Source organism: Scyliorhinus canicula, chromosome 5 (genome assembly GCF_902713615.1).
Source record: "Scyliorhinus canicula chromosome 5, sScyCan1.1, whole genome shotgun sequence".
Lineage (NCBI taxonomy): Eukaryota > Metazoa > Chordata > Chondrichthyes > Carcharhiniformes > Scyliorhinidae > Scyliorhinus > Scyliorhinus canicula.
Genome location: NC_052150.1, coordinates 9,718,358 through 9,746,283, shown reverse-complemented (window position 1 = coordinate 9,746,283; position 27,926 = coordinate 9,718,358). Strand labels below are relative to the sequence as shown.

Here is a 27,926-nt window from a genome sequence, read left to right as displayed (position 1 = left end):
GACATGTCAGCCCAGATTGTATTTGCTAAAGTTTCTAGACTAGGACTGGAATCTTTCTGACTCAGAAGCAAGCCAAAGTTGGCAATTTTGTAATTTTTTTTATATACTTCGAAAAATCTAACATAATATTCAAATTTTTTTGTAAAAAGCCAAAGATAGAAGTAAATAGAGTCAATAAGGAAATGCACGAAGATGATAGCGTTTTGAAGTCTCCAGTTTAGCAGTGAAGTTTGTTACAGTAATAGAAGTTCTTGATAAGGAGTTTCAGCACTCCAGAAATATTACTTCAAACTTCATGATATACAAGTTAGATGTCAAAATAATTGATTGCGGGCAGCATGGTGGTGCAGTGGTTAGCACTGCTGCCTCAACTGGGTGCTGAGGTCCCAGTTCGATCCCGGCTCTGGGTCACTGTCCGTGCGGAGTTTGCACATTCTCCCCGCGTTTGCGTGGGTTTCACCCCCACAACGCAAAGATGTGCAGAGTAGGTGGATTGGCCATGCTAAATTGCCCCTTAATTGGAAAAAATGAATTGGGTACTATAAAAAAAAAATTTAATTCTTTGCTCTGGTTAGCTTAGCATTACCTGGGATGGTTTAAATACATGCAGCAGACAAGAACATAAATTTATATTTCCAGTTTAGGCCAAATTTTTAGTAGAATACAAAAAGACACTAACCTGTACAAAGGCAACCGTGACCACAATTAATATAGCCTATCAGAGAGAAAAAGAAAAGTGTGATTAGTCCACATCAAAATCATAATTGGTTTTCCACAGAACAAAAGATCCGAAGGTCAACAATTAGCCATTCATTTATATTCATTTTACAGCTGCACTTTTACAACTCCCTGGAATTACCATATATAGAGTAAAAATTAAAGAATGTGGTCCGACTGAGCAAAAGAGAAAGCAGTAAGCTTTGTATTCTGCTAAAGTCTAAATTTAAATGCTTGTAACTATATGCACTAGAAGTCGAGTATTGGTCAAAACTTGTTGGAATAATAACCGAAATTCATGATGCAAACCATTATCACACATCGGCCCACAAGGTCAAAGCAAGAGGAGATATGCTGGGATTTGCAAGTTTCCATAATCTGCTGTTTGGTTTTTGATGTTCCAGCATTTGCTTCACACAAAATAAATTGCAGGATTTACACAATAATTGTCCAATAAACTCATGGTCGAAGGTTAGGGTTCGTAATTAACAGTGAAGAACCTTTTTAATTGCAAGATAAATGTTAATGCAATGTAGAAAAGGAACATTTTAATCTGTCCAATCTCATTCTTGCATGGGCCAGATCCTTCTTACAGAATTAACGTTTTTTGTAAAATATTCATAGAATTTACATTGCTGAAGGAAGCCATTCAACCCATCAAGTCTGCACTGACCCTTGAAAAGAGCACCCTACTTAAGCCCATGTCTCCACCCTATCCCCATAGCTCCACCTAACCTTTTGGACACAAAGGGGCAATTTAACATGGCCAATCCACCTAACCACATCTTTGTACTGTGGGAGGAAACTGGAGCACCTGGAGGAAACCCACGCAGACATGGGGAGAAAGTGCAAACTCCACTCAGGCAGTCACCCGAGGCTGGCTTTAGGGCTGAACTCTTAGTTATCAAGCACCTGTTCCGGGGGACACTGGTTTAGGCCGACTCTTCCGTGTTACCGAGCGTGTTGTTCCGAGCAAAGGAAAGCGTGGAGCTGGGACCATTGTTAGCTGTCCACAGACTTTACCACATATATGCCATAATTTGATGTGTTGCTACAAACCACCACCGTCCATATCACCATGCACTTTTTAAACCGTCACACCACACCCAAACCATCACACCCGTGTTTATGCATTGTCCTCCACCATTATTTCTTTTGTGTTTGTGTAATTTTTATATATTTTTTTGTCTCTCTTCAATCTTTTTTACCCTCTTTTTTGGAAGGTATCTTATCATTTTAGTCTCTGCTGTAATAGCAGACCATTTTTGGGTATGGAACTGAACTACCTCAACAGCAGGCCCAGCATTTGTCCTTTACCAAAGTAAACCAATTGTCATCCTGCTTCCAGGTTCTCCAAAGAACCAGGGAGTTCATCCATTCTGTCAAAACAGGGATTCCTAATCAAAGATACCATGCTATTTGTCAGAAAAGCTCATCAGCAATCGCAGGAATGGAGGGGAAAACTAGGAAGGCTGTTGTTTGGGTCTCTCACACCTACCCGAGGGTCCTGCTACAGGATCTGAGCCTGAGGCGAATGGAGCCAATGCTGTTGCTAACATCGAAACCATAATGCTGGATGGCAGCCGGAAAGTGCTGTTGAAGTGAGTGCAGTGCTGAACAGATGAAGTGACTTTCAAGAAGTTGGCAACCAGCTGTCACAAAGTGAAAGCAGTTGGATAAGAATTATGTAATTACTGGCCTGACAGAGTAGATGAGCTTGTGCTCTGCCCCAGCAAGAGTTGGCCCTATATATTCCTACATTTAAACTATAAATATTTAGATTTAATTGTCTGCATTCGAATCACATTTACTTATTTGTATGCTATTTATAAATGAACATCCATATCTTACCACTGTAATGCTGACTGCGTCATCCAGCTGGTGCATTAGAACACTGATAACAGCTGAAGCCAGTAGTAACATAATAAGGGGATTTTTGAACTGCAAAACAAAATGCAAAAATGCTTATTAAATATATCGAATGGGCTTCATGACAGTTATTTTACAATGAAACCAGGTTTTTAATGATGAAGGTGCAAGATCACTGATAAGTTTTAGAAACCCTATAAAATAAAGGTTGTTGCCGGAACTATATTCTCTATGAACACAGGTTATGAGCCTGGACTCAGATGCACATAGTATTTTTAAAGAACAGATAGTTGTACCAAAACTGATCTCAACAACTTTCGTACAAATATTTATTTGTCTGACTTTAGTGAGTGAGATTAGTGTTAAACTAGGGAAGATAAATCTTGGTGCAAATCAATTAGCTGCTTGAACATTAAGGCAAATGCACATATTATGATCAGATCTGTTTGGTTGAATCAACACTACAATGAACGGTGCATTCTATCTAAATTCGCACTGCATAACAAACCAGAATACCTCTGTATGCTTCCCTATAGCCCCACAGCAGGACAACAACTACTTGCAATCTCCGGTGTTCTACAGTCTTTTGATGCCTGACTGCCTGTGCAGTGTCCTGTTCCAAATGTCAGATAGCTTTTTTGACATATGGCATTTTGTGCTATTGTTGAATGTCTAAATAAATAACTAAATAACTGCCAGCCAATTAGCTACTTCACTTCTGATGGTGAATTCAGAGTCCTGGACATAGGTGCCCTGGGAAATTAAAATTTTTGACGTGTGTTTCAACACAAAACACATTTTAAAAGAACTTAAATCTGGAAATGCAGACAAAGAATCCTTAGACATGACAAAATCAAAAAAACATCAAATGGACACATACAAACAAATTCTTTGATTTCAAAACACACTAGGGTACATTATCAGTCTAATTGTAAACCACAGAGACTTCCGGTGGCGGCCATGGAGGAGTAGAACATAGAACAGTACAGCACAGAACAGGCCCTTCGGCCCTCGATGTTGTGCCGAGCATTGTCCGAAACCAAGATCAAGCTATCCCACTCCCTGTCATTCTGGTGTGCTCCATGTGCCTATTCAATAACCGCTTGAAAGTTCCTAGTGTCCAACTCCACTATCACAGCAGGCAGTCCATTCCACACCCTAACCACTCTGAGTAAAGAACCTACCTCAGACATCCCTACTATATCTGACACCCTGAATCTTATAGTTATGCCCCCTTGTAACAGCTACATCCATCCGAGGAAATAGTCTCTGAACATCCACTATCTATCCCCCTCATCATCTTATAAACCCCTATTAAGTTGCCTCTCATCCTCCTCCGCTCCAAAGAGAAAAGCCCTAGCTCCCTCAACCTTTCCTCATAAGACCTATCCTGCAAACCAGGCAGCATCCTGGTAAATCTCCTTAGCACCCTTTCCAATGCTTCCACATCCTTCCTATAGTGAGGTGACCAGAACTGCACACAATACTCCAAATGTGGTCTCACCAGGGTCATGTACAGTTGCAGCATAACTTAAGCCCCCTGTTAATAAACGCTAACACACTATAGGCCTTCTTCACAGCTCCATCCACTTGAGTGGCAACCTTCAGAGATCTGTGGCCATGAACCCCAAGATCTCTCTGTTCCTCCACATTCCTCAGAACCCTGCCGTTGACCCTGTAATCCGCATTCAAATTTATTCTACCAAAATGAATCACCTCGCATTTATCAGGGTTAAACTCCATCTGCCATTTTTCGGCCCAGCTCTGCATCCTATCAATGTCTCTTTGCAGCCTACAATAGCCCTCCACCTCATCCACTGGTGTCATCAGCAAATTTACTGACCCACCCTTCAGCCTCCTCCTCCAAGTCATTGATAAAAATCACAAATAGCAGAGGACCCAGCACTGATCCCTGGTCGCACATTTGATAGCTCCCGCCTACAACAGATTTTTGGGCCCTTTTTCCCCAGTTTTTTTCGGATTTTTTGAGAGAAATCGGTGAAGAGTGAGACAGTGAGTAGAATTCCCCCTCCGGTGTATGGAGAATTGGACCAGAAGTGGCCGTGTGAGACGACAAAGTCCTATAAGGGAGGCGCAAGTAGAGCTGGTAACACAGGACAGCATGGCGGGGCAGCAGGGCCGTGTGGAGACGACACAGTGGTCGACGGAGCAGCTGCTGAAGTTTTTCGAGGATTGCTTCGCCAAGCTGAAGAAGCTCACGCTGGACCCGATTAAGGCTTTGACTGATCAAGTAGTTCAAAATCAGGAAACCCACGGGACAGCAATCCAGGAGGTGGAACAAAAGTTGTCCGAGCACGAGGTGTATATAACCGTGCTGGAAAACAAGGTGGGGATGATGAATGACCGCCAGCAAAGAATGCAGGAGAAGCTGGAGGACCTGGAGAATAGGTCCAGGAGGCAGAATCTCAGAATTGTCGGCCTCCCTGAAGGCAGTGAGGGATCGGATGCGAAGGCCTATGTGACGGACATTTTGGAGAAGTTGATGGGGGCTGGGGCGTTCCCTCGGCCCCTGGAATTGGACAGAGCGCACAGAGCCCTTACGAGGAAGCCCCGAGCGAACAAGCCGCCGAGGGCCATGGTGGTACGTCTTCACCGTTTCATGGACAAGGAATACGTTTTGCGGTTGGCCAAGAAAGAACGGAGCAGCAAGTGGGAGAACTGTGAGTTGCGCATCTATCAGGACCTGGGAGCAGATTTGGCCAAGAGGTGAGCTGGGTTCAATCGGGCAAAAACGACCCTCTTTAAGAAGGGGATGAAGTTCAGGATGCCGTACCCAGCCCGTCTGTGGAACTTGAGGAACGGGACTTCTACTTTGAAATGCCAGACGAAGTATGGACCTTTATTAAAGAAATGAAGCTGGAGGCGAATTAAAAGACACTTAAGCCTTGGAGAAGTACTGTGGCGGCGATTTGTGGTGCTGGATTGTATAAATTTAAATAGCTCTATGTGAAATAATGGGCTGTGTGGATGGTTAAAGGTTGCTTTGTCTTGCAGGGACCTTGTTATTGGATTGGATTAGTTTGTCACGTGTACCGAGGTACAGTGAAAAGTATTTTTCTGCAAACAGCTCAACAGATCATTAAGTACATGAAAGAAAAGGGAAGAAAAGAAAATATATAATAGGGCAACATAAGGTATACAATGTAACTATATAAGCACCGGCATCGGATGAAGCATACAGGGTGTAGTGTTAATGAGGTCAGTCCATAAGAGGGTTATTTAGGAGTCTGGTAACAGTGGGGAAGAAGCTGCATTTGCATCTTTTTGCGCGTGTTCTCAGACTTCTGTATCTCCTGCCTGATGGAAGAAGTTGGAAGAGTGAGTAAGCCGGGTGGGAGGGGTCTTTGATTATGCTGCCCGCTTTCCCCAGGCAGCGGGAGGTGTAGATGGAGTCAATGGATGGGAGACAGGTTTGTGTGATGGACTGGGCGGTGTTCACGACTCTCTGAAGTTTCTTGCGGTCCTGGGCCGAGCAGTTGCCATACCAGGCTGTGATGCAGCCAGGTAGGATGCTTTCCATGGTGCATCTGTAAAAGTGGGTACCGGTTAATGTGGACATGCCAAATTTCCTTAGTTTCCTGAGGAAGTATAGGCGGTGTTGTGCTTTCTTGGTGGTAGCGTCGGCGTGGGTGGACCAGGACAGATTTTTGGAGATGTGCACCCCTAGGAATTTGAAACTGCTAAACATCTCCACCTCAGCCCCGTTGATGCTGGGTCTGTACAGTACTTTGCTTCCTGAAGTCAATGACCAGCTCTTTAGTTGTGCTGGCATTGAGGGAGAGATTGTTGTCGCTGCACCACTCCACTAGGTTCTCAATCTCCCTCCTGTATTCTGACTCGTCGTTATTCGAGATCCGGCCCACTATGGTCGCATTGTCAGCAAACTTGTACCGTCAGCAAACTTGTTAGAGGGGGGGATGGGCTTTGAATTTCGTTCTGCTTTTTTGGGTGACTATTTCTCCAAAGTGACTGTTTCTTCAGTTTTTGCTGATGTTTGTTTACTGGGGAATGTGATGCTCTTAAAATGTTTATTCATGTGGGATAGGGGGGGTGGGAGAGGAGAAAACAATAGAGAGACAGACTGTTTGGTGCCTGGGGTGGGAGCTACCGAGTCAGCATGGATCAGCTGATTCTCAGAAGCGCAGTGGGGGGGGGGGGTGAGCAGGTGTTAGGCTGGAGCTTGACCTGGGGGATTGGGTTTATAGTGTTGTTGCTGGGGGGGGGGAGCTGCTTTGCTGACAGGGGAGGAATTGGTACTAGGGGACAAATGGGAGCTCGGGAACGGCGGCAGCCCGAGTGGTGACTCGAGGAAGTGGGGGTGGATTGTTGTTTTATGGTTGAGGTGTGTGAAGATTGGGCTGGGGGGGGGGGGAGGAATGTCTATAAATGTTTATTTTACCATGTTGATGTCATTGTTTATGTTACGGTTATAAAAATTGGCAAATACGTCAATAAAATATTATTAATGGTAAACCACAGAGCTGGAAAAGTAATCACAAAAAGAGACAAACTAAAGCCAGAAAATGCTGAACAATCTCAGCAGGTCTGACAGCATCTGTGGAGAAAAAAAAGGGAGCTAATATTTCAAGTCTGGATGACTCTTTGTCAAAGCTAGAAAGAACTGGAATGGGGGTCAGATTTTTACTGGAGTGGGGGGGCTGGCCCCCTATCCAGCCCCACCCCCGATTAAAGTATAAATTTGACCCCATTTCCAGGTCTCTCTAGCTTTGACAAAGGGTCATCCAAACTCGAAGCGTTAGTTCCCTTCTCCACGGACGCTGTCAGACCTGCTGAGATTGTCCAGTATTTTCTGTTTTTGTTTCAGATTCCAACATCCACAGTAATTTGCTTTTATCAAACCAAAACTAGGTTCACCTGCTGGGAGGGTCATATTAACAAAACTGAATATTTCTTCAAGTGTTCTTGAAACCATAAAAATAATGTAATGGAAGCAACAGGGTCTACAAAAAAAAACTAAATCCAGGAAACACAAAATAACGTGGCTATCAACACAGAGACAATGGCCGGAATTCTCCATCCATTCGCTGGCAGCGGTATTCTCTGGTACCGCCGGCAGTGCAACCCGCCCGCGGTTTTCCCGGCAGCATGTGGTGACTTCAATGGGAATTCCCATTGACAGCAGCGGGAATGGACAATTCCACTGCCAGCAAACAGTGTGTTGCTGAGTGACACGCGGCTGGAAGGCCGGAGAATCCCGCCCAGTATCACCATCCTGCATTTTAGTCTGTGACACATGGCATTTTAGTTTCCAAAGGTTTCCTAATCAATGTTCCCAAATTTAACAGGTGCAGCAAAATAGGATAGCAGATGTGATCAGAGCAACTAATAATCTTAAACCACCTGAAAAGAGTGGACTACTGAGGGAAAAGCAGACAGTGCAAGAATTACGAAGTACTCCTCTGAACAGCTCAAACAGAATGCACAAACATTGCAGCCTAAAAGCCTCAACAATGTTACACAGAAACCATGCACAAATTTACAAACCAGAAATTATGTACAGAATTTAAATATCAGATTATCCACAGATCAGGAAGGGAAAAATATTGCATCAAAATGTGCATGACTATTATCAGTATACAAATAGGAAATGCATTACATTGGCCACATATTAACAGTATGGAACCAAATTTAAAACACGACGGAGGGATGCACCAGAAACCAAAACGGAGCTCCTGCCTGAGCTCCATTCTACCCTTCCATACAAGCGCAAAAGGAACTAAATCAGTTACAGTTACCATAATGTATAAACGTACCCAAAATATTCAGAGTATTGAGAGAACACGCATCCTAACACATACCCACCCGTCAGTATAACCCGTTACCTCTTTTAGGAGGAAATGCAAAGAGGCCTATCGCTTCCTTCTAGCCTTTTACGCTCTGGCAAGCCTCCTACGTAAGCTAAAAAATTAACAATTATTTTCAGATATCCAAAATTAAATCAATAATTTCCTTTGCTAAAGCACAGATCTATGAAAATCACTTTAACCAGATAAGCTTCTAACCTATAACTTCAAATGTTAGCAAGCAAATGGGACCATCTTTGCATCAACTTAATGAAGGTAAAAATTTGGAATTTCAGGCTTTAGACAGGTAGCCAATGAATGTCACTATGGGCATGGACATTAGGAAGGAGTGATCTGATGCGAAATTGGATACACACTGCTGAAATTTAGAAGAGTTGAGGTTATGGAGGACGGAATACAATTAGTTGAGGTAGAGTGGGGCAGGTATGTCACAGAGGCGGAAGCAAGCAGTTCATCAAAGACTGGATGTCGAACAAATAGTCCAACAAAAGAGGCGGAGAGAGAGATCGAGTTGGGTTTCGTCAATGCCTCTGTAGAAGTTGACCCTAGGTCAGCGGATAAGGTCGCCAAGGGGAAGTGCATAGATGAGAAAAGGGCCAACAATAGATCCTTCAGAGGTTCTGGAGGTAACAATGAACAGGCAGGAAGATAAATTTTTGCTGAAGATCCTCTGGTTGTGATGGTAAGAGTAGTAGGCCGTTGCATTTTGGAAGAAGTTGCGGAGGTGTGTAATGAAAATGGGATCCCTGAGCCAAAAGCACAAAGAAAATGCTGGAAACACTCAAACAGGTCAACAAACAACATCTGAAGTGAGGGAAACAAAGTTAACATTTCAGGTTAGTGACCTTCCATCAGAATTGTTCGAGTTGAAACAGATTTTAAGCAAGTCCAGAGATGGGAAAAAGTGGGGAGGAGGAAGAGGGGAAGGAATGCAGGGCTGTGAGGGTGGAAGGCAGGAGAGAATAAACAATAAAGGAGATGATAGTGCAGGGCAAAATGAGATGTTAATGGAACAAGAAGATAAACGATTGATGGGTCCAGAGAATGCGTAAATGAAAATGATAGAATCGTTTTCAACAGACACTTTGGGTAAACATTGAAGCAGTGTTTAGAATCTGAAATGTTGATTCTGAAGATCCCACCAAGGGTGCTAGGGAAATTTCAATTTAATTAATAAAATAATCTATCTATAATAAAATCCTAGTTTCATTAATAGTAAACATGAAACTACCAGATTATCGTAAAAACGCATAGTTCAGTAATGACCTTCAGGAAAGGAAATCTTGCCATCTTTATCCTGTCTACTCTATATATGCCTCCAGATCCATAGTCATGCAATCGATCTTAGTTGCCCTCTGAAAGGACCCAGCAAGCCACTCAGTTTAAGGCCAATTAATACTCAGCCAGCCATGCGCATATTCGACAAACATAAAAGCAACGTTTGGGGCCTGGAATGGTGGGAAGTGAGAAGGCAAAAGTGTAGCTGTTGCAAGGGAGAGAGCAAAGTTGTCTGCCCCTTAGTCAATACCAAAGCCTGGCACTTTTGTTTCTACCTTTGAGTGATTACTGTATTAAGTAAAAAGAGATCTGTACTACCCCAGTTCTGCTGCTCCGTTTTTTCGCACAAAATCCAAAATGTGATATCGGAATTTGAAATGAAAAATGAAATGAAAATCGCTTATTGTCACGAGTAGACTTCAACGAAGTTACTGTGAAAAGCCCCTAGTCGCCACATTCCGGCGCCTGTCCGGGGAGGCTGGTACGGGAATCGAACCATGCTGCTGGTCTGCCTTGGTCTGCTTTAAAAGCCAGCGATTTAGCTTGGTGAGCTAAACCAGCCCCATTTCACACTCAAAACAACTCGAGTTGGAAAATTTCTCACCCATTCATAACTTCACAGAATCACAGAACCCCTACAGTGCAGGAGGTCGTCATTCAGCCCATTGAGTCTGCACCGACACTCCGAAAGAGCACCCCATTTCCGTAAACACCGAACCTTTTGGACACGAAGAAGCGGTTTAGCATTGCCTATCCACCTAACCTGCACATCTTTGGATTGTGGGAGGAAACCGGAGCACCCAGAGGAAACCCATGCAGACATGGGGAGAACGTGCAAACTCCAGTCACCCAAGATCGGAATTGAACCCGCATCCCTGGCTTTGTGAGGCAGCAGTGCTAACCACTGTGCCACCATGCCGTACGAACATGCTCAATTTTATCACTTAAACAAAGGTCTAATAAATAAAAGTGGCTCAAGTCAGCTGACTATCGCATTATTATAGTGCAATTACTGAGCTGTCTAACCTGTGAAATGTATTTTTTCCAAAGAGGTTCATCTTCATTGATTTCAAATTCATTCCATCCATGGTATGTCCGGCGCCGAGAAATTTCACTATTTTTTAGGCCATTGTGAAGGTCACCCTGTGGTAAGAAAACTCGATTCTTAATAAATATAGAAAGATGAAACTTTGTTGCTGCCATCAAGCAGAGGTATATATGCAGTCAGCACTGAGACAACATGCAGCTACCACCCAAACTGTAATGGATGGAGATTAATATTTTGTACAAATCAAATAAACTACTGCACTTGGTTTTCACGGTGAACCGTGAACAGGATTCCCCATTCTACATTACAAATATAATAATTTTCTCTTTCAAACCCTGTTGCACCAGTTATCATTCTCTGGCTGAGTGTGTGAAGAGAATCAAGCGACTCAGTGATGAGCGGGGAATGCTGGAATTCCAACGCCACTTATCCGTTTTGCAATTCACTCCAACATACACAACTTCTAATATCTTGGACCAGGGTCCCACACCAGAAGAAAGTTTCTCTGTATCTACCTATCAAATTCTATCATTATTTGAATAGCTTGTCTCAATTGCAGATACAATTGGCACTACAGTTGATGCCAGTAACGGTAAGGATAGATGCGAATGCAAAAGAAGTGCAGCTTGGGCTTTTGCAACTGTTAGTTGTCAAATGGCTATTTAGGCTCAGGTGAGACAAATGTAACTTGAACAATATGACGAGAGAGTGATTGGTGCCTCAACACCTTAAAAGCATATCTGAGAAAAGGTATTTGAACTACAAAATTTAAACACAAATTTGCACTGCTGAAGAGAAATGGGCAAGAACAGCTTTATATTCCAACAAAATCACAATATTTGTTTAAAAGCATTTTTGAACATTTTTTTGCAACACTTATGAATATAATCAGCTTACCGTGGCTCACCACCACCTTCTCAAGGATAATACGGGATGGCCAGCAAAACTCGCATCCCATGAATGACTTTTTTCTTTAAACAATTACTAAATAAATTTTCTGTTACAGAACATTTGCTCTGACCATTTCAAGTTATTTTTCACACCACAATTTCTTTGAACAAATAAAGTAATACTGTCCAGCAATAAACACTTTAAAGAAAAGTTATATATTTCATTAACGCAGTAAGCCCATGTGAAAATGGCCCTTTAAATTGGATTGGATTGAATTTGTTTATTGCCACGTATACAGAGACACAACAAATCCCACACCTACTTCCCCGCAACGTTTATATACATTTTACCTGCAAAATGCTGGCAACTTCATCAACAGGTAGTTCACTTGCCCTTTTTGATGACAGTACCGGAATCATTATTTCATTTTCACTGTGGTATAACTCCTCTGATCCCGGAACCTAAGGTGTCAGACACAAAAAAAGACTTTGAATTGTATTGGAAATTAACTATTCAGATAACAAAGCATAATTGAGTAGTGCAACTATTTAGAGATTACAATGATACAGCTAACTTCTATGGCACATACCTGACAAACTATCAACTGGAAAATTGTGAATGTTAACATTGTTGGCTACACAATGATTTTAAAAGAAAAATATGATCAGCAAGGAGTATTACAGAACTGAGCCCAGGCAGACCAACAAAAAACTGCAGGCTTACAACTCAATGTAATTCTGAGGAAGTGCAGCAAGTCAGAAGTACAATCTTTTGGATGCAATGTCAAAGCAAGACCCCCATCTCATTGTTCAGGTGGATTTGGAGGGTCTCATTACACTATTAAAAGACAATAGAATAGAGGTTGTCCAGACCAACATGTATCAATCAACCAACCAACTTCACAAAACAGATTAATTGGTCATTTATCTCATTGTAGATTATGGGATTTTGTTATGCACAAGTCTTGGTCTTAGGCAGTTCCCTAGGACCGAGGATGACTTGCATTCACTCTAGTTCGATGGGTTCTGAGATGGCTGATAAATCGAATATGCAATCTGCAGGCTCTGCCACATGAGACATGTGATGCCTGAAGGGTCAGGCAAACAAGTTGTTTGGAGGTTTGTGCACTCTCTCCAACACTTCAACTTCACACCCCCACTGACTCAGGAGAGTACTTGGCTTGTGAGCAACCAAAATAGAAAAGATTTATTTCGGAAGACATTGCTGTTATTAAAGTGTACAATGAAATAACTCATTGGCTGCCAAGTGCTTTGATGTCTTCTGACATTGTGAAAGTGTAATACTGTATAAATAAAAGTTCTGGGATTAATTCTAAACTACAGGCAAATTCATTTTAATTGATGAGGTTGTCTGAATTCCATGGTACAGTAGTCACTGAGCCTGAAATTCCTGATGAGAGAATAACCGGTTTCACTGGTTTTACAATCGTCCCAAGGTTACCAGCCGAAACAATAAGCAACACTTTACGGTTTGTTAAGGATGAATGAGTGGCAGGCTATCATGTAATTCTCATAGAACATAGAACAGTACAGCACAGAACAGGCCCTTCGGCCCTCAATGTTGTGCCAAGCCATGATCACCCTACTCAAACCCACGTATCCACCCTATACTCATAACCCAACAACCCCCCCCCCCCCCAACCTTACTTTTATTAGGACACTACGGGCAATTTAGCATGGACAATCCACCTAACCCGCACATCTTTGGACTGTGGGAGGAAACCGGAGCACCCGGAGGAAACCCACGCACACAGGGGGAGGACGTGCAGACTCCACACAGACAGTGACCCAGCCGGGAATCGAACCTGGGACCCTGGAGCTGTGAAGCATTTATGCTAACCACCATGCTACCCTGCTACCCTGTGAGTAGTTCCTTTACTCAAATTCATCTGACAGAGTAGCAGTGACGTTATTGTAGAGAAGAAAAACATACCATCTTGATACAGGCCCAGATGTGGCAAAGAGAATTTGTTAAAAACCTTCATAAGACCTTTTCTGTGTGGGAGCATGATGCACTAAGGAGGCACTTAAGAATGCAATTGATAAAACATTAAAGCTATAAAATTCCTGCCATTATTGATCCATTGAGAACTGTCTACAGCTAATTTTGGGAACGACATTCAGACTTTCAATTGTAGTAACCAATATATTACAGATTACTCAACACCCTCCCTGTCGGCAAGGCAGCTACTGCTCAAAATGCGAGCTAGCAGCAAAGAAAGAACACCCGAACAGGCAAACAAACTTGGGAAAGTAAATGGTTTCACTTTGGCAGAGTTGGAACATATTTAATACATTACCTCTTTCGTCAGCACAAGTAACAAAACCCACTGAGGTGCCAGAAACTTCAAATCAGCAAATAGGGCAAGCATGGAAGTTGTTTCAGAATTCCCATCCATTTGCTGATTTATAGATTCATAGAATTTACAGTGCAGAAGGAGGCCATTCGGCCCATCGACTCTTGGAAAGAGCACCCTACCCAAGCCCATACCTCCACCCTATCCCCATAACCCAGTAACCCCACCGAATACTAAGGGCCATTTGGACCCGGAGGACAATTTAGCCTGGCCAATTCACCTAACCTGCACATCTTTGGACTGTGGGAGGAAACCGGAGCACCCGGAGGAAACCCACATACACACGGGGAGAGCGTGCAGACTCCACACGGACAGTGACCCAAGCCGGGATTCGAACCTGGGACCCTGGAGCTGTGAAGCATTTGTGCTAACCACTATGCTACCGTGCTGCCCTTTACAAAGCAATGGTTCAATTATCGTGCACAATGTTCTCAGAAACACTTTGTTTCCCCCCACTGTATTTGTCTTGAAGTGAAAAGGCTGATTTTGTTGCTATCCTCTTATCTCGCCTGTAAAGTAAGTTACACCTTGATTCAGATGTTCTTGAAAAAGGGTTTTATGCGCGGTGGCGTCGTTCCTATTCCTATCCATGTTCAAGGATCGGTTTGCCGCTGGGGGTGGGGCAAAGTGTTACTACTACGTATAACTATTGTGTTTGCAGGTGGGTTTTGTAACCTAACCTTGTTTGAGTTTGGAAGATATATATTTTTTTAAAATACAGTAACCCACATAAGCCTACACTTTTGTAAAAGATGTTTATAAAAGGTGGTCCAGCAGCCAAGTATGATACATATACATACACACAAATTTGGAGTAGAGGTAGGCCTTTCGGCACATCAAGCCTACTCCACATTCCTGGCTGATCTGATGACCTGATTGTGCCTCAACTCGACATTCCACCTACCCCCAACAATCGTTGTTAATCAAAAATGCCATACTAATATTTATTGACCGGGGCGGCATGTGGTGCAGTGGTCAGCACTGGGTCTACGGCGCTGAGGACCCAGGTTCGAATGCCAGCCCTGGATCACTGTCCGTGTTGAGTTTGCACATTCTCCCCGTGTCTGTGTGGGTTTCACCCCACAACCCAAAAATGTGCTGATTAGGTGGATTGGCCACGCTAAATTGGGCAGCACGGTAGCACACGTGCTTAGCACTGTGGCTTCACAGCGCCAGGGATCCCAGGTTCGATTCCCCGCTGGGTCATTGTGTGTGCGGAGTCTGCACGTTCTCCCCGTGTCTGCATGGCTTTCCTCCGGGTGCTCCGGTTTCCTCCCACAGTCCAAAGAATTTTTAAAAAAAATTTAGAGTACCCAATTCATTTTTCCAATTAAGGGGCAATTTAGCGTGGCCAATCCACCTACCCTGCACATCTTTGGGTTGTGGGGGCAAAACCCACGCAAACACGGGGAGAATGTGCAAACGCCACGCGGACAGTGACCCAGAGCCAGAATCAAACTTGGGACCTCGGCGCCGTGAGGCAGCAGGGCTAACCCACCGCGCCACCGTGCTGCCCTGACCCCCACAGTCCAAAGATGTGCATGTTAGGTGGATTGGCCATGCTAAACTGCCCTTGGTGTCCATAAAGGTTAGGAGGGGTTATTGGGTTATCGCAATGTGGTGGTAGTGATGGTTTAAATGGGTCAGAGCAGACTCAATGGGCCGAATGGCCTCCTTCTACACATTGCATGTTCTATGTTCTAAATTGCCCCTTAATTGGAAAAAAGGAAAATAATTGCGTACTCTAAATTTATTTTTAAAATATTCATTGACCCTGCCTCCACCGCTCTCTGGGGAAATACATCCTTTTAACATTCACCCTATCAAGTCCCTCAGGGTCTTATATATTTCAATAAGATCACCTCTCAATCTTCTAAACTCTAATAGATACAAACTCAATGTATCTACCCTTACCTTGTAAGGTTCCACGATGGTTTGATTTGGCTTTGACATGATCTCCAAAAAGGATGTAGATCAATGATAGTTATGCAAATTTAAGACACATTTCAAATATTATCAGACAAGCCTAATGTACTCAACTATTCTTTTGTCGCCAGCCATTTGCAGCCTGATACAAAATGGTTGAGCAAAGGACACTACTATGAACTGATGGGAATTGTGGCTAACTGAGAGATTTTAACTTCAAGAATATGGTCAGCAGAACAAATTACTTTAGGTTGTGACCTATGTGATTTACCAGAAATGTCTATGATTTTACAACCGGCCATAAAGAGTCAGCATGATACTGGACAATAAATGTCTTCAAGGTAAAGACTGACCATGCCGGAGAAGAAATACAACCCCCGGGTCACGATTCTTTCAACATTCATGACCAGAAAGGACAGTGATTGATTAGTGCTGCTCTGTGAGCATGTGATTAGAAGCCAGCGAGGTCTATATGAGCGCCAGAGATTCCATCAGCGTAATCTCGAGGAACAACATCGTAGAAGCCTCAAGCTCTGACTTGAAGTCTGATCTCTCTTTACTCCCAGCCACCGCAAGTGAATGGCGACGGCCCTGCAGGTTCATTAGGTAAGTATTAGTAGTTAAAATCTATGCTTGTAAACTTATAGTGGTAGACTTAGAGGGGAATAGAAGCATTCTCATGTGATTCATGGAAGAGAATCAATCTTGTAGCAGTCATTAGTGTTGACTTTTTTACATTTTACTAATAAAGGCATGGTTTGATTTAAAGATAAAGTTGTTGTGTTCTTGGTCAGCACTTTACAAAACAATATGAATGTATTTTTAAAACTCAGCATTTTAAAGTGTGAATTGTTATGTATTTGGTTTGCAATTGACGAATCGTTCTTTGAAGCAGCAACACAGAAAAGTAAATAAAAACAAGAGTTTTATAGAAGTCCAATGCTTTTGAACGTTGAGCAAATCTGTCAAAAGTGACGCTTAAGGGGCATCTTGACAAATACATGCATAGGATGGGAATAGGTGGTTATGGAACTCAGAAGTTTAGAAGGTTTTAGGTTAGATGGGCAGCATGGTCAGCGCGGGCTTGGAAGGCCGAAGAGCCTGTTTCTGTGCTGTACTTTTCTTTGTTCTTTAACTGGCATTATGGATCCCATACCACTTCAGAGCTACATGGACACGAGTGGGTGGTATAAACTTTCTAATAGAAGTCATGCGGTACAATAAAATATGACCATCACTATGCTGACTAATCCCAGTTAACAGTTCCCCTACCCAATGACAGTTGATGTTTACAGTAAAATAACACGATAAACTAATGCACAAAAACTGGCAAAGCTTTCCCCCTACTTTGTCCTCTATTCTAAACTTTGTGGACCAAAAGTATCACTAGATAAGTTAAGTGGAGGTAAAGATTGTTGTACAATGGGTTACACTGGAGTCGAGGATAGGAGTAAGATAGGAAAATGACTGCTCTTATCAGCCTGTGGAGTTCTCCCACGTATGTGTTCCTTTTATCTAAACCTCAGAATCCTACACTATATACATAAAAAGGGTATCATTGCTGATCTTCTCTATCATGTACCGACTTGACACAGTAAACAAAAGGTTCTGCAACAGAAAAAACTTTCTTTAAAAAGTTATTCAGCTGGAGACATTTTTCTGTCTATTGGAAATTTACACCTTCAGTTTTAATATTTTATTGCCCCTACTCAGCAATCAATGTAGATGGTGGGTGAACCACAGTGTGGAGCATCCGGAGACAGAAGCATTTTCCACATTTAACAGCTAGAAGTATGAATGGGCACCCTTCATGAAGTTGAAGTGTCATCCACTCACTTTGATGTGAACTTTGAAATAAGGTAAAGAGATATCTACCTGACATGCTGGTCTTTTTTCACAAGGAATCCATCATGAGCAATGAATCTGTGAAATTTACTGCAATTCATCAAATTTAAAACTGTCAAGTGAGCTTGGCGGTCAAAATACGAAGCCTAGTACTTACCACTCTTCACACTAAATCTGAACATGATACCCAGGGTGTGGTATATTCCGCTTTTCCCAACAGTTAAAAGTGTCCACTGCCAAAGTACAAGCCCCAATATTAACTTGGGCAAGACAGGCTCAGTTTAGTTGGAATTGGACAGCAAACCCCCTTAATCTTAGCAGAAGAGTGTCCAATATATTTCAAATTCCAGGCCCATCTATGTTCCAGTCAGTTTCTTCCCAAGCCCACCTGGAAGCAGTAGCAACGGGTGGGAGGTGGAATATGGGGCATAAAGAGGCCACTGGGACTGAAGGAATGATCCTTAGCACGTTGGTAGATCAAATGGGGTTAATAGGGAATGCCCAGAGAAAGGATGCCTAAACATTTCTTGTGGGGCTGATACGAACACTCATTGTTCAACCGGGAAGATTAAAACAGTTACCTTTTTTGGGGCCTCTGTGGCCTCGCATCCTCTTCCCATTTTGTTGCCCCTGCAGAAGAGCCACAACCCAATGTCAGCTCAGTCCCACAGTTAAAATAGCAGCCAACGAGATGCACTTAAAGAAGGATCTTGCCAATTTCCAGTGCCTGTTCTTGTCTGCTGTAAAGCGCAGTTTAACTGTAGAATTGGTGGAGTATTTCAGTGGGTGAGTCTCAGAATATTTTAAATTGTTGCCTGGCTGGTTTGCATTGGGAGGACAAAGTTAAGGTTCACACCCTTGATATTTCCAAAAGCAGAGTGAGTTGTAAATAGGATAGCGTGACATAAGCGATTACAGTTCTACTTTTTTTTTTAAATTAATTTTTATAGGATATGGGCTTTGCTGGTTAGGCCATCATTTGCTACCCATTCCTAACTGCACTTAAGGTGGTGGTGAGCTGCCTTCTTGAGCCGTTGCAGTCCATGTGGTGCAGGTAGACACACAGTGCTTTTAGGGAGGGAACTCCAAGATTTTGACCCAGCAACAGTAAAGGAATGGCCGATATATTTCCAAGTAAGGATGACGAGTGACCTGGATGGGAACCTGCAGATGGTGATGTTCCCCTGTATCGGCTACTCTTGTCCTTTCTAGGTGGTGGTAGTCATAGGTTTGGAAGGTGATGCCCAAGGAGTCCTGGTGAGCTCCTGTAGTGCATCTTGGAGATGGTACACACAGCGGCTACAGTGCGTCGGTGGCAGAGGGAGTGAATGTTTGTGGAAGAGGTGCCAATCAAGCGGGTTGCTTTGTCCTGGATGGTGTTGAGTATCTTGAGTGTTGTTGAAGCTGCACTCATTCAAGTAAGTGGAGAATATTCCGTCACACTCGACTTGTGCCTAGTAAGGTGGTGGACAGGTTTTGCTTGGAGAGTCAGGAGGGGAGTTATTCATCGCAGGGTACCTAGCCTCTGACCTGCTCTTGTAGCCACAGTATTTATATGGCTAGTCCAGTTCAGTTTCTGGTCAATGGTAACCCCCAGGATGTTGATAGTGAGGGATTCAGTGATGGTAATGCCATTGATTGCCAAAGGACGATGTCCCCCCCCCCCCCCCCTCACCCTCTCCCACTTCAGTCATTAATTTGTAATCATTCACTCTCTCCTACTAAACCTCCTGGGTCTCACGACTCTCAATCCTGTCCAAAGCCATTACCCCCCAACAATCCTATCCTTTCTGCCCCAGTCCTATACCCGCCCCTGACTTAATTTCCCCTTTTACAATAAGATTGCCCCTCTCTCCAACAACAGTCCCCCATCCATATTTTCCATCTACAGCAACTCCTTCCCACACAATTTCGCTAGTATTCTTTCCCTTTCACTATTGGTACTCTAATCCTGCCATCGCCCAATGCATGTTGATCTGACTCCCTCAATTTCCTCTCCCTTTCCACATCTCGTCCTTGCCATGCTTTCTTTTGTCTTATCGTCCCCCACACTAAATTTGTTTGCCCTGAAGATTTAAATTGTATGGGAGATTGACTAGTTGATTTCCTTGTTGATGCATAAAGTTTGCATTTTCTGATTAAGTTAAGCATAGTGATTAATAATACTGAATGTAATGATTAAAGATAAACCTACAATAAAATCAAACAATAATATCGCACATATTTTGCAGTCAGCATTCTGAAACCTGCAATTAAAATAGATTAAATTACTCATAACATTTTTTCATAAAGTTGTCTCATGCCTGAACCAACCTGAACACCACCTGGCTCGAATAATAACATGTTCAATGAAATATATATATGGGAAGCATAAACAAGCTTGTAGATGATAACAGGTGAACTTTGAAGGAGGACAGAAAATTACAAATATCGATTGCACCAATTGGCAAAACAAAAACAGCTGCAGTTTAATTCAATTAATTGGTACAGCTTAGATATAAGAATGTCAGCTGTATGAGGGTATGCTGTGATGGGGGAACAGGTGCTAGAAGAACAAAGGGATGTGGCAAGCCCAATTCTATAGCTTATTAAAAAACAGCTATATAAGAGCAGAATTATGACCAAAACGATTATTGGGCACGGTACCTTAACAAAGGCTTGCATTTTTACGACACCGAGAGGAGCGCAGACGAGGGCCGACAGAAGGGGGGGCTGGCAGGTGCCGACCGAGGGGGAGGGGCAATTGGGGGTTGGTAGGGGGACGGAGGGGCAGGTGGGCGTCGGTAGGGGGACGGAGGGGCAGGTGGGTGTCGGTAGGGGGACGGAGGGGCAGGTGGGCGTCGGTAGGGGGACGGAGGGGCAGGTGGGCGTCGGTAGGGGGACGGAGGGGCAGGTGGGCGTCGGTAGGGGGACGGAGGGGCAGGTGGGCGTCGGTAGGGGGGCAGGTGGGCAGGCGCCGACAGAGGGAGGGGCAGGCGCTGACAGGGGGGGCAGGCGCCGACAGAGGGAGGGGTCGGCAGGTGGGCGGACGCCGACAGTGGGCGGAGTGGGCGGCGACAGTGGGGGGGGGGTAGGCGGTTGGGCACCGACAGAAGGGGGGGCAGGCTGGCAGACCAGACACCGGGGGGGGGGGGGGGGGCAGGCAGGCGGGCGCCAACAGAGGAGGCAGGCGGCGACGGGGGGGGCAAGGCGGGTGGGCGCTGACAGAGGGGGGGTGCAGGGGGGGCGAGAGCGACAGAGGGGGATCAGGCAGGCGGGCGCAGACAGAGGGGGCAGGCGGGCGCAGACAGGGGGGCAGGCGGGCGCAGACAGGGGGGGCAGGCGGGCGCAGACAGGGGGGCAGGCGGGCGCAGACAGGGGGGGCAGGCGGGCGCCGACAGGGGGGGGCAGGCGGGTGCAGACAGGGGGGGGCAGGCCGGCGCCGACAGGGGGGGGCAGGCGGGCGCCGACAGGGGTGGGCAGGCGGGTGCCGACAGGGGGGGGGTGGTAGCCGACAGGGGGGGGCAGGCGGGCGCAGACAGGGGGGCAGGCGGGCGCAGACAAGGGGGCAGCAGGACACCGACAGGGGGGCAGCAGGACACCGACGGGGGGGGGGGGGGGGGGGGGGTCAGGCGGGCGCTGACGGGGGGGGGGGGTAGCCTACAAGGGGGGCAGGCGGGCGCAGACCGAGCGGGCACCGACGGGGGGCAGCCGGACACTGACGGGGGGGCAGGCGGGCACCGACGGGGGGTGGGCAGGCGGGCACCGACGGGGGGGCAGGCGGGCGCCGACAACGGGGGGGCAGGCGGGCGCCGACAACGGGGGGGCAAGCGGGCACCGACGGGGGGGCAGGCGGGCACCGACGGGGGGCAGGCGGGCACCGACGGGGGCAGGCGGGCACCGATGGGGGGGGCAGGCGGGCACCGACGGGGGGGCAGGCGGGCACCGACGGGGGGCAGGCGGGCACCGACGGGGGGGCAGGCGGGCACCGACAGGGGCGGCAGGCGGGCGCCGACAGGGGCGGCAGGCGGGAGCCGACAGGGGCGGCAGGCGGGAGCCGACAGGGGCGGCAGGCGGGAGCCGACAGGGGCGGCAGGCGGGAGCCGACAGGGGCGGCAGGCGGGAGCCGACAGGGGCGGCAGGCTGGCGCCGACAGGGGCGGCAGGCTGGCGCCGACAGGGGTGCAGGCGGGCGCAGACAGAGGGGGCAGGCGGGCGCAGACAGGTGGGCAGGCGGGCGCCGACAGGGGGGCAGGCGGGCGCCGACAGGGGGGGGTGGTAGCCGACAGGGGGGGCAGGCGGGCGCAGACAGGGGGGCAGGCGGGCGCAGGCAGAGAGCGGGCACCGACGGGGGGGGGGCAGCCGGACACCGACAGGGGGGCAGGCGGGCACCGACGGGGGGGGGGGGGGGGGTCAGGCGGGCGCTGACGGGGGGGGTAGCCGACAAGGGGGGCAGGCGGGCGCAGACCAAGCGGGCACCGACGGGGGGCAGCCGGACACTGACGGGGGGGCAGGCGGGCACCGACAGGGGGGTGGGCAGGCAGGCACCGACGGGGGGCAGGCGGGCACCGACAAGGGGGGGCAGGCGGGCACCGACAAGGCGGGGGCAGGCGGGCGCCGACAGGGAGGGGCAGGCGGGCGCCGACAGGGAGGGGCAGGCGGGCGCCGACAGGGGGGGCAGGCGGGCACCGACAAGGGGGGCAGGCGGGCACCGACAGGGGGGCAGGCGGGCACCGACAGGGGGGCAGGCAGGCACCGACAGGGGGGCAGGCGGGCACCGACGGGGGAGGATTGCGGGCACCGACGGGGAGGCTTGCGGGCACCGACGGGGGGGGCAGGCGGGCACCGACAGGGGGGTCAGGCGGGCACCGACAGGGGGGTCAGGCAGGCACCGACGGGGGGGGGCAGGCAGACACCGACAGGGGGGGCAGGCAAACACCGACAGGGGGGGCAGGCGGGAGCCGACGGGGGGGCAGGCGGGAGCCGACAGGGGGGGGGGGCAGGCTGGCCCCGACGGGAGGGCAGGCTGGCGCCGACGGGGGTGCAGTCGGGCGCCGACAGGGGCGGGTGCAGCCAGCAGGTGGGCACCGAGAGAGAGAGAGACAGACACACACACACACACACACACAAAGAGAAACTCAAAGAGACGCACCTTTCGGAAACAAGGGGAGTTTGAATCGCGTTAAAAAATGTTCCATAAATACGGCAAAGTGTTCTTTGTTTTTGAGGTATAGATTTTAAATGCTTCAGCCAATTTAAGTGAGCTGGTTTCTTGGATGGGGTCAAATTTTGGAGGCGGCGGTTTAGTAGTACAGTAGTCCCCCTTTATAACGCGGGTGTTGGGGTCCAAGACAGCCTCCCGCGTTGCAACCGAGCCGCGGATATCCACGATGGGGGTTTTAAATTTATTTAAAAATCTATGCTAGCGCTTCCCATTGAGAGTCTACGGGGGGGGGGGGGGGGGGCGGGTGGAGAGGTCAGACCCCCGTAGACTCACAATGGGAAGCGCTAGCATAGATTTTCAAATAAATTTAAAACCCCCATCGTGGATCTAATTAAAACAATGTCAATTTCAGCGGCCGGCTCACTTTGATCTGGAGAGGGAAGCTGCTCTCTCACTGAAACAATCAGCCGGCCGCTGAAATTGACACTGCCCGCTGCTCTCTCCCTCCAATCCAACTTTTAGGTTTTAATGTTTCTGATTGGAGGGAGAAAGCAGCGGGCAGTGTCAATTTCAGCGGCCGGCTGATTGTTTCAGTGAGAGAGCAGCTTCCCTCTCCGGATCAAAGTGAGCCGGCCGCTGAAATTGACACTGCCGGCTGATTGGAGGGAGAGAGCAGAGAACACAGGAGGAGGTCATACGGGCCTCTGCAAGACCAGCATGGTCTCACATCGCCCCTGCCCTCTGTAGCTGGGGTTCAGGCTGTGGCTGCTGGGGTACAGGCCGTGGCTGCTGGGCTTCAGGCCGTGGCTGCTGGGCTTCAGGCTGTGGCTGCTGGGGTACTGTGGCTGCTGGGGTTCAGGCTGTGGCTGCTGGGGTACAGGCCGTGGCTGCTGGGGTACAGGCCGTGGCTGCTGGGGTACTGTGGCTGCTGAGGTACTGATTGGAGGGAGAGAGCAGCGGGCAGTGTCAATTTCAGCGGCCGGCTGATTGCTTCAGTGAGAGAGCAGCTTCCCTCTCCGGATCAAAGTGAGCCGGCCGCTGAAATTGACACAACTGACAGTTGGGGTCCATAAGCCCCCCCGCGGTATATCGCAAACCGCGGTATTGCGGAGCGCGGTATAACGGGGGACTACTGTATTGTCGCTGGTCTAGTCACCCAGGGACCCAGGGTAGTGATCTGGGGACCCAGGTTCGAATCCCACCACACCAGATGGTGGAATTAAAACTCAATAAAATATCTGAGACAGAGTGGATGGTAAGGGAGGTGGTGTTGCTCTGTTATTTAAGGATGACATCCGGGCAATAGTAAGGGATGACATCGGTGCTCTGGAGGATAAGGTTGCACCATTTGGGTGGAAATCAGGAATAGTAAGGCGAAAAAGTCACTGATAGGAGTAGTCTATAGGCCACCAAATAGTAACATTATGGTGGGGCAGGCAATAAACAAAGAAATAACGGATGCATGTAGAAATGGTACAGCAGTTATCATGGGGGATTTTAATCTACATGTCGATTGTTTTAACCAGGTCGGTCAAGGGTGCCTTGAGGAGGAGTTTATAGAATGCATCCGCGATAGTTTCCTAGAACAGTATATAATGGAACCTACGAGGTGTAGCCACCTGGGGTGACCACTGCCCAAACACAAAATGGAAGATTGCAAGGAATGCAAGGAAAATGGACATGTTGTAAAAAGCAAGCAGCCTGCAGAGCGCTTGTATATTTGGACTGCTGCAGAAACCAGTTTTGGCTGTTGCTGAAACCAGACAACGCTATGAAAAGAAACAGTTAACATATTAATGAGGCGATACCGGGCGATCCCCAGGCACAAAAGACACAAGTTAACACTAATCGATACATTAAATGGAAGGCCAGACTTTTCGGCGCCAAAGAAGCCCAAAACAATGAGTCTCAAGAACCGCCCCAGTGATTGAGATACTGTCCCGTTATTGGGGAATTCAAATCAATCGATTGGGAAGAGACCCAATCGATTACAAGGGTATAGAGGGTCCGCCCAAGTGGGCGCAAGACCCTGAGAGGAGTATGAAACAGAGACCCCGACCCCAGCTCGCTCTCTCTGCCAGCCTCTCCTTGACCAGCTAGCCCTCCCAACAGAACGCCGTTGCAGCAGAAGAACCTTGTGCAGGAGAGGTCTGGACAGAAGCTGCCAGCAAGTAAGTCACAACGCACGCTACGGGAATAAACACTCCTGACCCCTTTAGACCATAACCACTGGAAGCCTGCGGACCCAGGACAAAGCTAGAAGCCGTTGTTCCCTGATCCGGCAGTCCCCTTATCCAGATAAGTATTTGGCCTATTAGTAGTAGGATTAGCCTAGTCTTATAGTTTATATGCATGATTAGTAGATTACTGTAATATAATAAACGTGTCTTGTTTGAACTTACTAATTGATGTATGGTTTTATTGCTTTGAACTTGACCTTGAAACTTGTGGCGGTATCTTAACGATACCTGGCGACTCCAAAGCTAACGAACGAAACAGCCAAATTGAGTGTTAAGCACACTCACCCAGAACGAGCAACAAAGGGAACAAGCGGTCCTAGATCTTGTCCTGTGTAATGAGACAGGATTGATTCATGATCTCATAGTTAGGGATCCTCTCGGAAGGAGTGATCACAATATGGTGGAATTTAAAAAACAAATGGAGGATGAGAAGGTAAAATCAAATATTTGTGTTTTGTGCTTAAACAAAGGAGATTACAATGGGATGAGAGAAGAACTAGCTAAGGTAGACTGGGAGCAAAGACTTTATGGTGGAACAGTTGAGGAACAGTGGAGTACCTTCCAAGCAATTTTTCAGTGCTCAGCAAAGGTTTATACCAACAAAAAGGAAGGACAGTAGGAAGAGGGAAAATCGACCGTGGATATCTAAGGAAATAAGGGAGCGTATCAAATTGAAGGAAAAAGCATACAAAGTGGCAAAGATTAGTGGGAGACTAGAGGACTGGGAAATCTTTAGGCGGCAACAGAAAGCTACTAAAAAAGCTATAAAGAAGAGTAAGATAGATCATGAGAGTAAACTTGCTCAGAATATAAAAACAAAAAAAAGTGGCTAAGGTAAGTATTGGTCCTTTAGAGGATGAGAAGGAGTTTTAATAATGGGAGATGAGGAAATGGCTGAGGAACTGAACAGGTTTTTTGGATCGGTCTTCACAGTGGAAGGCACAAATAACATGCCAGCGACTGATAGAAATGAGGCTATGACAGGTGAGGACCTTGAGAGGATTGTTATCACTAAGGAGGTAGTGATGGGCAAGCTAATGGGGCTAAAGGTAGACAAGTCTCTTGGCCCTGATGGAATGCATCCCAGAGTGCTAAAAGAGATGGCTAGGGAAATTGCAAACGCACTAGTGATAATTTACCAAAATTCACTAGACTCGGGGTGGTCCCGGCAGATTGGAAATTAGCAAACGTGACGCCACTGTTTAAAAAAGGAGGTAGGCAGAGAGCGGGTAATTATAGGCCAGTGAGCTTAACTTCAGTAGTAGGGGAGATGCTGGAATCTATCATCAAGGAAGAAATAGCGAGGCATCTGGATAGAAATTGTCCCATTGGACAGACACAGCATGGGTTCATAAAGGACAGGTCGTGCCTAACTAATTTAATGGAATTTTTTGAGGCTATTACCAGTGCGGTAGATAACGGATGAGCCAATGGAGGTGGTATATCTGGATTTACAGAAATCCTTTGACAAGGTGCCACACAAAAGGTTGCTGCATAAGATAAAAGATGCATGGCATTAAGGATAAAGTAGTAGCATGGATAGAGGATTGGTTAATTAATAGAAAGCAAAGAGTGGGGATTAATGGGTGTTTCTCTGGTTGGCAATCAGTAGCTAGTGGTGTCCCTCAGGGATCAGTGTTGGGCCCACAATTGTTCACAATTTACATAGATGATTTGGAGTTGGGGATCAAGGGCAATGTGTCCAAGTTTGCAGACGACATTAAGATGAGTGGCAAAGCGAAAAGTGCAGAGGATACTGGAAGTCTGCAGAGGGATTTGGATAGGTTAAGTGAATGGGCTAGGGTATGGCAGATGGAATACAATGTTGACAAATGTGAGGTTATCCATTTTGGTAGGAATAACAGCAAACGGGATTATTATTTAAACGATAAAATATTAAAGCATGCTGCTGTGCAGAGAGACCTAGGTGTGCTAGTGCACGAGTCGCAAAAAGTTGGTTTACAGGTGCAACAGGTGATTACGAACTCATATGGAATTTTGTCCTTCATTGCTAGAGGGATGGACTTTAAGACTAGGGAGGTTATGCTTCAATTGTACAAGGTGTTAGTAGTGAGGCCACACCTGGAGTATGTGTTCAGTTTTGGTCTCCTTACTTGAGAAAGGACGTACTGGCACTGGAGGGTGTGCAGAGGAGATTCACTAGGTTAATCCCAGAGCTGAAGGGGTTGGATTACGAGGAGAGGTTGAGTAGACTGGGACTGTACTCGTTGGAATTTAGAAGGATGAGGGGGGATCTTATAGAAACATATAAAATTATGAAGAGAATAGATAGGATAGATGCGGGCAAGTTGTTCCCACTGGCGGGTGAAAGCAGAACTAGGGGGGCATAGCCTCAAAATAAGGGGAAGTAGATTTAGGACTGAGTTTAGGAGGAAAGTCTTCACCCAAAGGGTTGTGAATCTATGGAATTCCTTGCCCAGTGAAGTAGTAGAGGCTCCTTCATTAAATGTTTTTAAGATAAGGATAGATAGTTTTTTGAAGAATAATGGGATTAAGGGTAATGGTGTTCAGGCTGGAAAGTGGAGCTGAGTCTACAAAAGGTCAGCCATGATCTCATTGAATGGCGGAGCAGGCTCGAGGGACCAGATGGCCTACTCCTGCTCCTAGTTCTTATGTTCTTAATGATGCCGAGGAAACCATTGTTGATCGCCGTAAATCCCATCTGGTTCACTAATATCGTTTAGGGAAGGAACTCTGCCACCCATACCTGGTCTGCCTACATGTGA

The 27,926-nt window shown here is 46.7% G+C and overlaps 1 protein-coding gene across 3 annotated transcripts in view; it reads right to left on the bottom strand.

Moving 5' to 3' along the window:
- The window catches only part of atp2c1 (ATPase secretory pathway Ca2+ transporting 1), a 132,838-nt gene that overhangs the window by 86,607 nt on the left and 18,305 nt on the right, over positions 1-27,926 (bottom strand). For all 3 annotated transcript variants that reach the window (XR_005460603.1, XM_038796557.1, XM_038796558.1), the window contains exons 2-5: positions 12,000-12,110; positions 10,737-10,853; positions 2,569-2,658; positions 680-715 (exon numbers count right to left, since the gene is read on the bottom strand). Coding sequence is in view for 2 of the 3 variants with exons in the window: in XM_038796557.1 (XP_038652485.1) it covers positions 680-715; positions 2,569-2,658; positions 10,737-10,853; positions 12,000-12,110 (354 nt within the window). In the remaining variant the exon portion in view is untranslated. The remainder of the gene's footprint in view (positions 1-679; positions 716-2,568; positions 2,659-10,736; positions 10,854-11,999; positions 12,111-27,926) is intronic.